Source organism: Pseudorca crassidens, chromosome 13, assembly GCF_039906515.1.
Source record: "Pseudorca crassidens isolate mPseCra1 chromosome 13, mPseCra1.hap1, whole genome shotgun sequence".
In the NCBI taxonomy this organism is placed as follows: Eukaryota; Metazoa; Chordata; class Mammalia; order Artiodactyla; family Delphinidae; genus Pseudorca; species Pseudorca crassidens.
This window is the reverse complement of record NC_090308.1, coordinates 42,977,263-42,991,770: the sequence shown is the minus strand read 5'-3', so window position 1 is coordinate 42,991,770 and position 14,508 is coordinate 42,977,263. Positions and strand designations below refer to the sequence as shown.

At 41.6% G+C, this 14,508-nt stretch overlaps 1 protein-coding gene across 1 annotated transcript; it reads right to left on the bottom strand.

The window, feature by feature from the left end:
- Positions 1 to 2,256: 2,256 nt before the first annotated feature.
- FAM162B (family with sequence similarity 162 member B) lies at positions 2,257 to 13,241 on the bottom strand. Its single transcript, XM_067702897.1, is given in 5 exon segments — positions 2,257 to 4,111; positions 4,632 to 4,740; positions 8,143 to 8,465; positions 8,467 to 8,836; positions 13,228 to 13,241. Coding segments are annotated over 5 exon segments (849 nt in total). The 3' UTR covers positions 2,257 to 4,078.
- Between the last annotated feature and the right edge of the window lie 1,267 nt (positions 13,242 to 14,508).

Sequence of the window (14,508 nt, the reverse complement as noted above, 5' to 3'; positions counted from 1 at the left end):
TCTTCTGGAACCCCTATAATTCGAATGTTGGTGCATTTAATGTTGTCCCAGAGGTCTCTGAGACCGTCCTCAGTTCTTTTCATTCTTTTTTCTTTATTCTGCTCTGCAGTAGTTATTTCCACTATTTTATCTTCCAGGTCACTTATCCGTTCTTCTGCCTCAGTTATTCTGCTATTGATCCCATCTAGAGTATTTTTAATTTCATTTGTTGTGTTGTTCATTGTTGCTTGTTTCATCTTTAGTTCTTCTAGGTCCTTGTTATATGTTTCTTGCATTTTCTCTATTTCCAAGATTTTGGATCATCTTTACTATCATTATTCTGAATTCTTTTTCAGGTAGACTGCCTATTTCCTCTTCATTTGTTAGGTCTGGTGGGTTTTTATCTTGCTCCTTCATCTGCTGTGTGTTTTTCTGTCTTCTCATTCTTCTTATGTTACTGTATTTGGGGTCTCCTTTTTGCAGCCTGCATTTTCATAGTTCCCGTTGTTTTTGGTGTCTGTCCCCAGTGGCTAAAATTGTTTCAGTGGGTTGTGTAGGCTTCCTGGTGGAGGGGAGTAGTGCCTGTGTTCTTGTGGATGAGGCTGGATCTTGTCTTTCTGGTGGGCAGGTCCACGTCTGGTGTTGTGTTTTGGGGTGTCTTTGGACTTATTATGATTTTAGGCAGGCTCTCTGCTAATGGGTGGGGTTGTGTTCCTGTCTTGCTAGTGGTTTGTCATAGGGTGTCCAGCACTGTAGCTTGCTGGTCGTTGAGTGGATCTGGCTCTTAGTGCTAAGATGGAGATCTCTGGGAGAGCTTTTGCCGTTTGATATTACGTGGAGCTGGGAGGTCTCTGTGGACCAATGTCCTGAACTTGGCTCTCTCACCTCAGAGGCTCAGGCCTGACATCCAGCTGGAGCACAAATCCCTGTCAGCCACAGGGCTCAGAAGAAAAGGGAGAAAAGAAAGAAAGAAAGAAAAAATAAAATAAAACAGAGTTATTAAAATAAAAAAAGAAAGAAGAGAGCAACCAAACCAAAAAACAAATCCACCAATGATAACAAGTACTAAAAACTATGCAAAATAATAATAATAATGACAGACAGAACCCTAGGACAAATGGCAAAAGCAAAGCTATACAGACAAAATCACACAAAGAAGCATACACATATACACTCACAAAAAGAGAAAAAGGAAAAAAAATATATATATATTAAAAACAAAAAGAAAGAGAGCAACCAAATCAATAAACAAATCTACCAATGATAATAAGCTGTAAATACTAAACTAAGATAAACATAAAACCATAAACAAATTAGATGCAGAAAGCAATCCCCAAGTCTACAGTTGCTCCCAAAGTCCACCATCTCAACTTTGGGATGATTCGTTGTGTATTCAGGTATTCCACAGATGCAGGGTACATGAAGTTGATTGTGGAGATTTAATCTGCTGCTCCTGAGGCTGCTGGGAGAGATTTCCCTTTTTCTTCTTTGTTCTCACAGCTCCCAGGGGCTCAGCTTTGGATTTGGCTCTGCCTCTGTGTGTAGGTCACCTGAGGGCGCCTGTTCTTCACTCAGAAAGGACGGGGTTAAAGGAGCAGCTGATCTGGGGGCTCTGGCTCGCTCAGGCGGGGGGGGGGGAGGAAGGGGTACAGAATGTGGGGTGCGCCTGTGGCGGCAGAGGCCGGTGTGACGTTGCACCAGCCTGAGGCACACGGTGTGTTCTCCTGGAGAAGTTGTCTGTGGATCACGGGACCCTGGCAGTGGCAGGCTGCACAGGCTCCCGGGAGGGGAGGTTAGGATGGTGACCTGTGCTCACACACAGGCTTCTTGGTGGCTGCAGCAGCAGCCATAGCATCTCATGCCCGTCTCTGGTGTCTGTGCTGATAGCCGCGGCTCGCGCCCATCTCTGGAGCTCGTTTAGGCGGTGCTCTGAATCCCCTCTCCTTGCGCACTCCAAAACAATGGTCTCTTGCTTCTTAGGCAGTTCCAGAGTTTTTCCCAGACTCCCTCCCGGCTAGCTGTGGCGCACGAGCCCCCTTCAGGCTGTGTTCACGCAGTCAACCCCAGTCCTCTCCCTGGGATCTGACCTTCGAAGCCCGAGCCTCAGCTCCTGGCCCCCACCTGCCCCGGGGGGTGAGCAGACAAGCCTCTCAGGCTGGTGAGTGCTGGTCGGCACCGATCCTCTGCACAGGCATCTCTCCGCTTTGCCCTCCACACCCCTATTGCTGCGCTCTCCTCCATGGCTCCAAAGCTTCCCCCACCCACCCACCCTCTGTCTCCACCAGTGAAGGGGCTTCCTAGTGTGTGGAAACTTTTCCTCCTTCACAGCTACCTCCCAGAAGTGCAGGTCTCATCCCTATTCTTTTGTCTCTGTTTTTCCTTTTGCCCTATGCAGGTACGTGGGGATTTTCTTGCCTTTTGGGAGGTCTGAGGTCTTCTGACAGCGTTCAGTAGGTGTTCTGTAGGAGTCGTTCCACATGTAGATGTATTTTTGATGTATTTGTGGGGAGGAAGGTGATCTCCACGTCTTACTCCTCCACCATCTTGAAGGTCTCCCCCCAACATATATTTTTAACAGGTGGGAAGAATAGTCAGAATGGGGAAAGAGGCCATATTTGAAGTGATAACAGCTTAGACTTTTTCAGAAGTGAGGAAAGCTATAGGTCCTCAGACTGAAGAACATACAAAGTCCTTAGCGGAAAAAATAAAAATAGATAGTGATGGAAGTCTAATATGCATCTCACATTCAGTATATCTGAAATAGAGGACTTGACATATTTTGCCTGTCATGCCTATCAGTTCTTTCCCCAGCCTTAGACATCTCAACAAATGGCAGCACCATCCACCTAGGTGCTCAAAGCAAAAACCCAGGAGTTTTGATGTCATTCTTCCTTTTTCTCTCCTCTTCCCACATTGAATTTACCACAAAATTCTATCCTTTTGACCCCCCAATACATCTCAAATTGCTAACCATTTCTCTATCTCTATATGACACCATCTTATTTAGGGTACATGCATTAATTATTCAAAATGAAAGGTGAATTGGAGAGAGGCAAGAGAGACAGAGTAAGACCATTTAAAAGATACTGCAATAAACTAGGCAACAGATGGTGGTTATTTCAGACCAGGGTGATATCAAGAGAGATGGTGAGGAGTGGTCCAATTGTGCATATAGTCTTAAGTGGAGTCAACAGGATTGCTGGTATATAACGACTTACTCATGAGCAGTTGGAAAGATAATAAAATAGTGAGTGCCTGAGCAAGGCCATTTCAGATGGGGTGGTCACGGAAGCTCTCACTGAGAAGAAGGAGAATGAGTCAGCTACAGTAAGGCCAAGAGAAGGAAGGAAAGCCTAGAGAGAATAAAGGGTCTGACGCCTTAAAAAACAAAAAAGAACTAGTGTGGCTGAAGCATAAGGAACCAAGGGAGGATGGTATGAAACACGGAGGGTCCAGGTGGTATCAAAATCCAATCTATCGTTTAGGAGCTAGAGAATCACCAACTGGGTAGACAGTCATTTTATCTAGGATAGGTTAAAAACAAGAGATGACTGAATTTCTTTATTTCTATGTTTAAGTGTTCAGCCAGCAAACATTTAAGAAATTTTCCATTTGATGAGAATAATTTCAAAGCATAAGCTCTTTGCTGAGCCAACAGAAATGAGTAGACATGTATATAACATCAGTAAGCTCAGAAGACCAAGTCCCTGTGTGAAATATTGGGCTCAAATACCCTTGAAAACCTGAGAAGTAAAGAAGAGCAGGACCATAGGTCTAGGCAGAATGGTCATTGGCTAAATGTGCCTAGAGAGTGAAGACGGATCCAGGCAAACTATTCTGTGTGATGTGGCTGCCAAAATCTATTTCCAACTCTGGCTGTGTTACTGAAATGCAGTGTTCAAAAACAAAGAGGTTATAATCGCACGCTAAGGGACTCAGTTGCAGGTATCACAATGAAGAGGGACACTGATAAAGTGGAGTGTGTCCAGAGGAGAGCTCAAAATAGAGGAAAGCTGTTAGGGATGGAGAAATTAAGAGTAGAGAAAAGATGACTCACAGAGGAGTATCAGGTATCTCCCAATATTTGTGGGGCTGCTCTTCATGGCAAAAAGTGATCAGCAGATGAAAGAATCTGGGGAAGCAAGAAGCAAAATTAGACAGTAATTAGCTCTTAATTCCCCTCTAGAAACTACATATTGGAGATGACAAGGAAAGGGCTTATACACAGGATACAGGCAAACTAGCCCGCCTTGGTCATCATTTCCAACTTTTGCACTTCTAACTATTTCATGATTCTATGCAATAGCTAACTGAGTTCATGATTTAAGGAATGATGTAGTCTGGATAACTTTCATACAACAAAGTTCTTCCTGTGCAGATTTTAACCATGTTATAAACTGTTATTTTTGTTTTTGCTTATCTTATAAATGGAAACAAACTTCCGTCCCTCCTGTCCATATAGTTAATTTGTCGACTCAAATTTCCATGAACAATGCTGTTTCCAGTATGATAAATATATGCAGGTGGCTTAAGGTGTCTGAGATGAAATTGTTCTTACATTGAGAAAACAGCAATAATCCCCCAAAGGAGAACAAAGCTCATAATCCTTCTTAAAATTCACAAGTCTATCTTTACTTTAAAGAGGTACTCACCCTTTTGGCTGACGCTATCACTGCAAAGCAGGCGATGATTGTGAGTCCGATCATTATGTAACAAGCTTTCACTCGCGCTTTGTTTCTTGCAGCATCTATCGTTTCTGGCCTAAACCAAGATGTGTATTCTGTTAATTATATTAAAGCAATATGATTTTCTGACTGGCATAATAAACAATGATTTTTTATGTAAATATTCCAAAAGTGTCCCTGAATGCAAATGGCAGATGTGAAATATTTCCAAATGCTAGCCCATTATCTTACCGATTTCAAGTTAACAGGTATTTATTCAGGTCCTAAATAATGTTAGCCACTATGAAATGACAATGCAGTATATTTGGTTTCTAACTGTTCAAAATATAACTATTGGAGATTATGACCTGACTCTCCATTATTTTTGTTTCACTGACTGGGATAAAAGTAAGAATTAATGCCTATGTATGTCTGTGACTCATGTTCATTTGGCCCCTGTGTTATTAAGTGGGCTTTGTTTTCAGTTTTGAACAGGTTGTTTCTGAAAACTTATTTTCGTCATTTTGGTTTTTCACTAGCCTCCAAATCTCTTCTTGCCCCCTCCCATCCTGACTCCATTAAAGAGACTATTTTACATTTTGTGAAGATGACTCTTATTATACTGCTATTATACATTATATATTTTGTGAGAATGTCTATTAGGGTGTTTCCTTCGTGGCTTCTGCATGAAGTTTTCAAAAGAAGTGATCAAAATCACAATGATTTGTTGAAGAAAAGACAAACACACCTTCATTTTCTTATTATTATTCTGACATTTTATATGCTTACTTGAATACTGCATAGTCTTATTTATTAATAAAGTTATATGCAAGTTATCCAGATTTTAGCAAAGTAGTGTTACAAAAGTAATCATGCCTGTAGGCCTTTATGATAAAATAAATTTTAACAATTTGCAGTAACATGAAGTGGCAGTTTATAAATACATACAATTAAAGAATGACTTTTGAGAATGTATTCAGCAGTATTTTTTATCTTTGTCAAGTTTAAATAGAATGTAGTCACATAAAAAAAGAATTCCAGGAAGACAATTTGCAATTCTTCTTAAAAATGAAAATTTTTTTCTTTAACTTTCCACTAGTTGAAAGAACACAGAAAACCAATATCTAGCCTGCTTTCCTCAGATTTTAGGCAGATTAATGTAAGTTTGAAGGTAGTTGTCAACAGATGAATTTTAGCACATTATTAGATTATACTTGTTGTTGACTTTTGTTCCAGATGGAACCTGAAAGATCTGATCTTTTTTACCCATCCATCTGGCTTTGAACAGCTATACCAAATTAGTTTAACACTGAAAAGAAAAGAAAAAGTACAGTCATTATTAAATATCATTAGTGTAAATTAGTTTAACACTGAAAAGAAAAGAAAAAGTACAGTTATTATTAAATATCATTAGTGTATGGTCCAAAAATTATAGGTCACTTAATTATATGTCCATTAAAAGCATAAAAATGAAAGCTGTTTATATTGTAAATCTAACACTTAGCTTAGGAGGCATAGCTCTCCTAAATAGCAATGCTTTTAAAAAATTATAGAAAATAATAAGATATTCAAATACTTTCATGTTTTCAACCCAAAACTACAATACTTTTTCTAGGCACCTTGCTCAAAGTTAAATTCTTCTGTTTATAATATTTCTTTTTATTTTATTTTATTTTGGCTGCGTTGGGTCTTCATTGCTGCGTGCATGATTTCTCTAGTTGTGGTAATCCAGGGAGACTCTTTGCTGTGATGCGTGGGCTTCTCATTGCGATGGCTTCTCTCGTTGCAGAGCATGGGCTCCAGGCACGCGGGATTCAGTAGTTGTGGCACGCAGGCTCAGTAGTTGTGGCTCACGGGCTCTAGAGCGCAGGCTCAGTAGTTGTGGCGCATGGGCCCAGTTGCTCTGTGGCACGTGGGACCTTCTCAGACCAGGGCTCCAACCCGTGTCCCCTGCATTGGCAGGCGGATTCTTAACCACTGTGCCACCAGGGAAGCCCTATAATATTTCTTTTGACTGTGATCCTGGGGAAATTAAATTATTTCTGTAAAATGGGTCTCTTCACATATGCAGCCATGCTAAAATGGATCTAGGTTCTCTTGACAAGCATTAATTTACAATAATGCAGGTTCTTTACATTTTTGATTACTCTGTTGTGTAGCACTAGAATTCAAAATCCAAAAACACTGAGCATGGTCTTTTTAAGCTTTTCTGGGGCTAATTTCTTCTTTGGGCTAAGTCTTTAGTTTAGAGGCTATAGATCTCAAGGAAAACAAAATTTGCTTTATAATATTAAAAAACATCTTCGTGGTTGAATAAATGCTGAAAATAGAATTCAAATTCCATGTTATTTCAAATTCCATGTCCATTCCTCATTAAATAATTTGATACAAGAAAGGAATAAAAATGTTTGAGAATTCATTATTGAATGAACATTTCCCGCCTTATTTTGTTTTCCATTTATTTGAGATGCTTTTGGTGACTAATAAATTAACAATCAATAAAAGTGTAGGCAATATGCACAGCACAAGATGTAGGCCCAGTTTCCATTATCCATTCTAATAGGCATTGATTACATCATATAAATATAATATTTGAACATCTGAAATCTTTATTTGATTTTATAGTTCTAGTCTCCCGTTTTTTTTTGAGATCAGTTCAAAAAGTAGTAGATTGATGTTATCCTTAGTTTCCTTCCTTCCCCTTGTAACCACTGCCTTGTAAAATTCCCGGAAGATTTTTGGGCTTTGCATAAACTGAAGCTGTAGAAAGATGGTTTTTACAGGTTACATTTACTTTTTAAAAAAAAAATATTAAATTTACCCTGGAGTTGAAGTTCAGCTTAAGTTTTATTAAGCGAATCTCTGTCCTGGGTTTGGGATGAGGAAGAGGCCAGCGACGCTGATGCGCCGTGGGTCCCAGTCCGAGTAAACCCGTACTCAAGAGGGCTGCAGGACCGCGTACACCTGACATCTCCCACCCCAGAAGAGGAGGTCACATGGATGTGGCTTCTTCCCAGAGACTCTCTAGCCACCCCTCGAGCCATGATGCTTCCTTGGGTGCTTCAGGGAGCCGCCCTCCCCTCCCAGGCCAGAGCCCTTCTCCCTCTCAGCCACCCGGGTGCACGCAAGGCCGGTGCCTTCCGTTTGGCCTAAGTATACTCCACTGTCTCATGGCCCGGAGCTCGCTGGGGGCGGGCATCTAAGCGACGGTGGAAGTGCCCACTGAACTTCTGGATTTTCACCCGACTTCAAGAATCTTTCTGTAAGCTTAGCTTAGCTCCCACAGCCCAATCACGGAGCCTGGCATTTAACCGCACTCGGGGGGCGTGGGTAAATTCCTTAAGGTGGTAGGTGTTATTGTGAAGACCTGTGTGGCTCCGCGGCCGCCTCCGCTCCAGGGTGCGCATTGGTCGGGAAGTGGATGGACCCCGAGATCCCCAGGCCCGGCGCCGACCCTGCCGGGCGCACGCAACCCGGGCCGGGCACAGGCCACACTTACGGAGTCCGAGGCGGGATCTCCTCCATCTTTGTGAAACGCCCGGTCCACAGCAGGATTTCCCTGTCTAATTGCGACGGCTTGTGCTCGGCGGGGACCCTATGGGCCTTCCCTGCTGCGACAGCGACAGGGATGTACGGAGGCACCGAGAGACGGCACAGAGACCAGTGCACGCTCACGCCTCCGTCCCCCAGCCCCGGCTCCTCGTCCGCCTCTCCGCGGACCCCTCCCTCCCAGGCCGTTCCCAGTCCCTGCTCACAGGAGCCTGGGGGCTCTGAGCCGCCGGGGGCCCAGCCGCTGGAGTACTGGGGGTGACCGGGGGGGCCGGAGAGACGTGACGGGCAGCCGCGCGGCTTCTGGGGGCGCTCCCGGGGCGCAGCGGGGGATGCGCCCCAGGCGGAGGTGCAGGAGGCGCCCGACGTTGGCGAGCAAGCTGCGCCCTGGTCTCCCGGCCGAAACCCAGCCGGAGCCAGGGACCGAGCTCCCGGGACGCCTGCCCCGCCCCGCGCAGCTACCAGGGGAGCCCCGGATGCGCAGCCGGAGTCTGTCGTGCGCCTCCTGGGTTCCCGGACTGCGGCCCCAGCCGGCGACCCGGGACGGGGGCTGAGACGGTCGCCAGGCGGGGCCCGGTAGCGACCTGACGGCGGGACTACTTTCCCCCTGAGGCAGCTCCGTGCCGCTCGTGTTAAAGGCGTTTCTTGGTGTGGAGTAGAAACGAGTTTCCGTCAGAGCTTTTTAGGTTCCACTGTTTGGTGCCCAGGAGAATAAATCTAAACTCTCTCCTCCAGAGAAGGGCAACAGTCAGGCCTTCAAGTTCAGGTCGCTTCAGATGTTTACCAAGTAAGTGTCAGGACTTTCAACGAACTTCTGATTTTCCCATGAAGAGGTTTTTTGAAGTTAGCTCTTCACCCCACTCTCCACTCCCGTCCTTTTCTCTTTTCCAGGTAAAACGACCTCAGTTCCTACCACTGGTTTTCTCCACCTCTTTATTTCTTAGACCACAAACTCTTCAAACTCCCTTCAAAATGAGCTTTTTTTCTATCTTCCCTCTCAAAAAGAGGGGAGAATCCACGTTTCTCTGGTATCTAAATGGGAACAGGGACTCAGAGAAAGGGCTTGTAGGAAAGCTGGCTACTCCGAAGGAATCTACCTAGTCTACTTCCTCACATTCCAGGGACAACAGACCCCAGCCACGTTAAAGTGCTCTCCAGGACCCAGCCCCAGGCTACCGCACCCTCCTCCTTACTGTCTCGGAGGTCCCTTCCCAACACAGACACTGCCCTACTTTTAGTTGGATCCCCACATATTTCTTTCCTTCCTAACTAGACTGTCCAGGCTCTTGAAGGCAAGATCTCTGTAACTCTGCGTCTTTCACATAATGGCGTTTTAACAAAAGAGGACAGATTCATATCTCAGTAAAGAAATATGCAGTTAGAGACACAATTGTGGAAGGAACCATGAGCTTTGCCTTCACACTAAGGTTTAATCCCCTAATTTGTGATTTAAGGGTTACACAATTATAAGCAAATCATTTAAGTCATTTGTCTTGGTCTCATTTGTAAAATAAGAGTTGCTTCCTTTCAAGTTCGTTCATGCAACAACTACAAAAAAAACCCTACTCTATGCCAGCGACTTCTCAGATCTGGGTATAGAGCAGTGAACAATGTCAAGTGGGGATTAGTAGATGAAGAAAAAAAAAGCAGGATGAAAAAAAGTAAGCAGGCATGGGGGTGGACGCTATTTAAAAAGGATGGTTAGAGATGCCCCTGTAAATGTGCCTGGTACGTTCATAACACTTCAAAGATGTTTCTTTCCCTTCACATTCTTTAACTAGTCCCCAAACACAAGGGCATTTTAATTCATGAAATCTCTTGTAGGGAACTGTAGGAGGCAATGAGCTCCCTAAGAGTGTAGCTGAAACATTGGCACTTAGTAGATCCTTAATTTTAATCTGTTAAATAGATGAAAAAATGAATGAAAATCTTCAATAATGAAATAGACTCTATCTGGGCTAGTTTAAGAAAAGACTGAATACTTGAGGACATGCTGCATGATGAACAGAATGAATTCCTACCTGAAAAAGTACGTTGCCATAGATAATATTTGATGGTTGCACGAATATGCTACTTGAAAATTCTCCCATTATTCAAATGTGTTGTTTTCTCCTTTAATATTTTATTTTTCTTCACATCACTGAAAATACCCATAGAGCTAGAGAAAAACATCTGTGTGAAACAGCCAATCAGTAATATTATATATTACTGTAATATTATAATATATTATAATTTTATATATATAATAACCAAGGAATATTAAACTAACTAAATAAGTTTATTTCCCTGGAGAGAACCAAATATCAGGTATCTACACATGATTTTCTCTCTCAAGCTTCTCTAGCATTGCAGAACCACAGGGCAAGAGAATCGTGGCTTATGTCATGAGAGAAAGAACAGTTTGCATTCTGTTCTCTGTTCCTGATGCAATTAAAATATCACTATTCGGCAGTGTTCTACATTAAAAAAAAAACACAGTTGCATGAGAGATGTTTTCTTTAGCTCTAGAATTGGAACAACAACCAAAAAAAAAAAACAAAAACAAAAACTCGAATCAACTTCTAATAGAAGAAAAACTAATTATATTCCTTTCTTTCTTTCTTTTAAACCAGGACAGTTCGTTTGTTCATTGAACAAATGTTCATTAAATGTCTCCTATGTGCTGGGTACTGTTTTGGGCTCTGAGGTTACAGCATAGCAGGTAAGCATACAAAAATCTTTGCTCCTCACAGAGTTTATTATTAATCCACAGTGGTTTCAGTTTACACGTTCTGTACTATGTTATTTCTCAGTCCAATGGTTCATCTAATTTGCATATACTATTTACAGTTTTGTTCCTTCAAGGCTTGTTTTGATTAGTATGGTTTATGTTCCCATTTCCTACAGTTAATTTACTTACTTCTTAAGGTATACTGCTATAGCTAGGAATAATTTTTAAATAAAGTGATTTCATAGATTAAGTGGAAAGTGTGGTAACTTAAAAATTATTATTATTTTTTATTGTTGAAAGCTAGTGTGTGCTCTGCACTGGGCTAAGGCAGGAAATGCAAAGATTGCTGCAGTCCCCAAGAAGTTCCCAGTCTGGCTGGCACTATATTCCCTCATCAGAAAATGCCTTGCTTCCAAAGGAGGAGCTGGGAGGGACCTTAACTAACTTGCTTTCCCATCCCCTACTAGTCTCTCTGTAGGGAAAGTTACTAAAGTGACAGTTTCCCTGCAGACCCAGCTTACAGTGGCCTCCAGTGGTTCCGGCAACCTTATCAAGTGGGTGGTCCAGGCAAGCGCCTGATTACCTGCTAGGTACTAAGCATGTGCTGAGGACACCAGCAAAAGCTCAAAATGAGATCTCAACCCCCCAAAAAAGATCTATATACAGCTCTTCATGTTATTCCTGTTAAATCCCATTTTCATTGCTGTAGTTCAGTATTTTATTCTCTCTCAACCGTCTATTGTAATGACCTCCAAAGTATTTTCCTCATCTCTGGTCAGTTCTTTCTCCAATCCTTTCTCTGCCTAGCTTCCAGAGATAGTTTTCTAAAACATGGATGTTATCGTATAAAACTTTCATGGCGCCAATCTCTTTCCTATTTTTTTTTCTAACCCTGCACCCTACATCCCTATCCACAGACTACAGAAACGACCTGAAAAAATATTATAATGAGGCAGGGAGGACTCTTTCAAAGTCTTCTGCTTTGATATTTTGCATAGTCTGATTCAAATCTATGCCCTTGTCATATCCCTAGATGTTTAAAATGTCACTAAGCACAGGTAGGTAGGTTACATTGAATTACTCTATGCTAATAGTGATGCACAACAACTATCAATTGACATCACAGTTTAGTTCTGGCTTGTATAGCTGGGTAGGCACTGTGTGTGTGACCAGCGCTCATCAGGGCATGGCTGAGTTCTGACTGGTTGAGTTGCTTATTGTCTCATTGTTCTAAACATTAGTCTGAAAAAATACATTCAGAAGAAACCAGGTTGGATTAATTGCTCCTGCACTGATCAAAACCTTTCATACTTTCAATAATACATAGCTTGTATTCGTTCTAGAAATAGCAAATCTGAAATATATGCATATTTATGAAGTACTATTTATGCAAACTGCCCCCAGGACGGTGAAGAGGCATCTGCAATGATCATGTCTCTCACATTCGTTGGCTGAAAGGTTATTTTTGTAGCCTACTTGAATGTCTGTTAAGACTCATATATGTCAGATTGTGTGTAATTGCTAATCATTTTTGGTGGAGCATCCTCTGGCTCCCGTGATCAATTTCAAACTCCAAAATTCCTAGTAAGAATCTTTTTTTTTTTTTTTTTTTGCGGTACGCGGGCCCCTCACTGTTGTGGCCTCTCCCGTTGCGGAGCACAGGCTCCGGACGCGCAGGCTCAGCGGCCATGGCTCACGGGCCCAGCCGCTCCGCGGCATGTGGGATCCTCCCGGACAGGGGCACGAACCCGCGTCCCCTGCATCGACAGGCAGACACTCAACCACTGCACCACCAGGGAAGCCCCCTAGTAATAATCTTGTATGAAAAAGTGAGGATTTTATGGTCCCCAACACTGAATTTGCTACAGACTTTTCACACTTGAGGCACAATTATGACTTTATGTGCTTCAAATCTGTATCCTGCAATAGCCTTTTATGATGACTTGCCAGTGCTTCTCCAGCTCCGTGTCCCACGCCACCCTCCTCATACACGTATAGGGAAGTGGTTTTGCAAAATTAATCCTACCCATTATAAGTGTACAATATAATACCTTACTTCTATAGTTACAATTGAAGAAGGGTTGTTATTTCATAATCATGATGTGAATGATGCCACCTTATATTCCCTTAAGACAATTACCTCTTGTCCTACATGACTTCATACAGTTCTTCAGCTTCCCTCAGCTGCTTGTCTCTCTCTTGGTTTATATGGTCATGTTTTCTTGGAGACAGAGAACTGGCCTATTTGAATGTTTTCCCTATTCAGGAATTTAAAAAATCAACTTATCAAAATAATTTTCTTTTTTCTCTTCTGAACCTTTTTACTTGGGGCTACTCATACCGATTTCTAATTTCCAAGGTGAAGTCTAATAATATCTAGGCATAGCTGATTAAGATGACAGAGTCTCAGGTAGTTTTTTTTTCATATTTCTCCTTTCACCACTATCTACAAATGGACACTTAATTATTATTTACTATTTATGATCGTGATAATGAAGATTAACAACAGAATTTGTTAAGGATAATTGGCAGGGCACTAATACCACAAATCATTTAAATTATCAGAGCTCTCCAACAAGAGGTCTGGGTTGGGTAAAAAACCCAAAATCTAGCGAAATTTTTTAAGATTAAAACTGTATAGCCTAGGAGAGAGAATGTTATAGAGGTTAAAAATCAGCTATTATTTGTTCATTATTCCTTCATTCTTTCATTCAACCAGAAAGTGTAGATTAAACACCTTTTCTCAAAAGCTTAGTACTACAAAACATCCAAGAGTTATCCCTGCTAGGCTGTCCAAAAATAAAGCATTAAAAGTATCAAAAACAGCTGTCTCCTTGAATATATACTTGTTATTGGAAGGTCCATGTGTACTTTGACTAAATGCTAACTCTAAACCAAAAGAATTTATGACACTGACAGGGTGAAACATTGATTCAATAACAAAGTTCTGTTTAGATGATGCAAAAAAGGTTAAATAGGAATGGAGGCATAGGTACCTAAATGTTAAGTAGTCTTTACTTCTGTTACAAACATCATGTTCTGAGTTTGAAGTGTTTCCTAGCTTCCTCTAGTAGTCATTTAAAATCTTGAAACCTAGTTCATAAAAAGCTGGACTGCTCTAAGAGTCCATCGAAGCACTTGATAGTTGTGTAAGTGTTTTATTAAAAAATTGAGTTATAAGGCCAGAAGGGAGTGGCATGACATATTTAAAGTGCTTAAAGAAAAAAAAAAACCAACTATAACCTAGGATTCTCTACCCAGCAAGGTTATCATTCATAATTGAAGGGGAGAGAACAAGCTTCTAGGGCGGGAAAAAACTGAAAGTGTTCATCTATACTAAACTGACCTTACAGAAGTGTAAAGGATCTTCCTTAAGTGAAAAGGGAAAGGCTACGACAAGGAATATTAAATGAATGAATAAATGGTGAAAAAGTTTTTAAATTTTTTGTGAAGATTTTGTTCATATGTATTTATTATAGTTTGAATATTTAGGAAGAAAGAGCAAGTTCTATAAGGGCAATTTCTATACTTTTCCCCAAGGAAAAAAATGTATATAAGTTGAAAATGAGGGATTATTGCCCTGCCAAAATTAAAAGTTGTAATTTT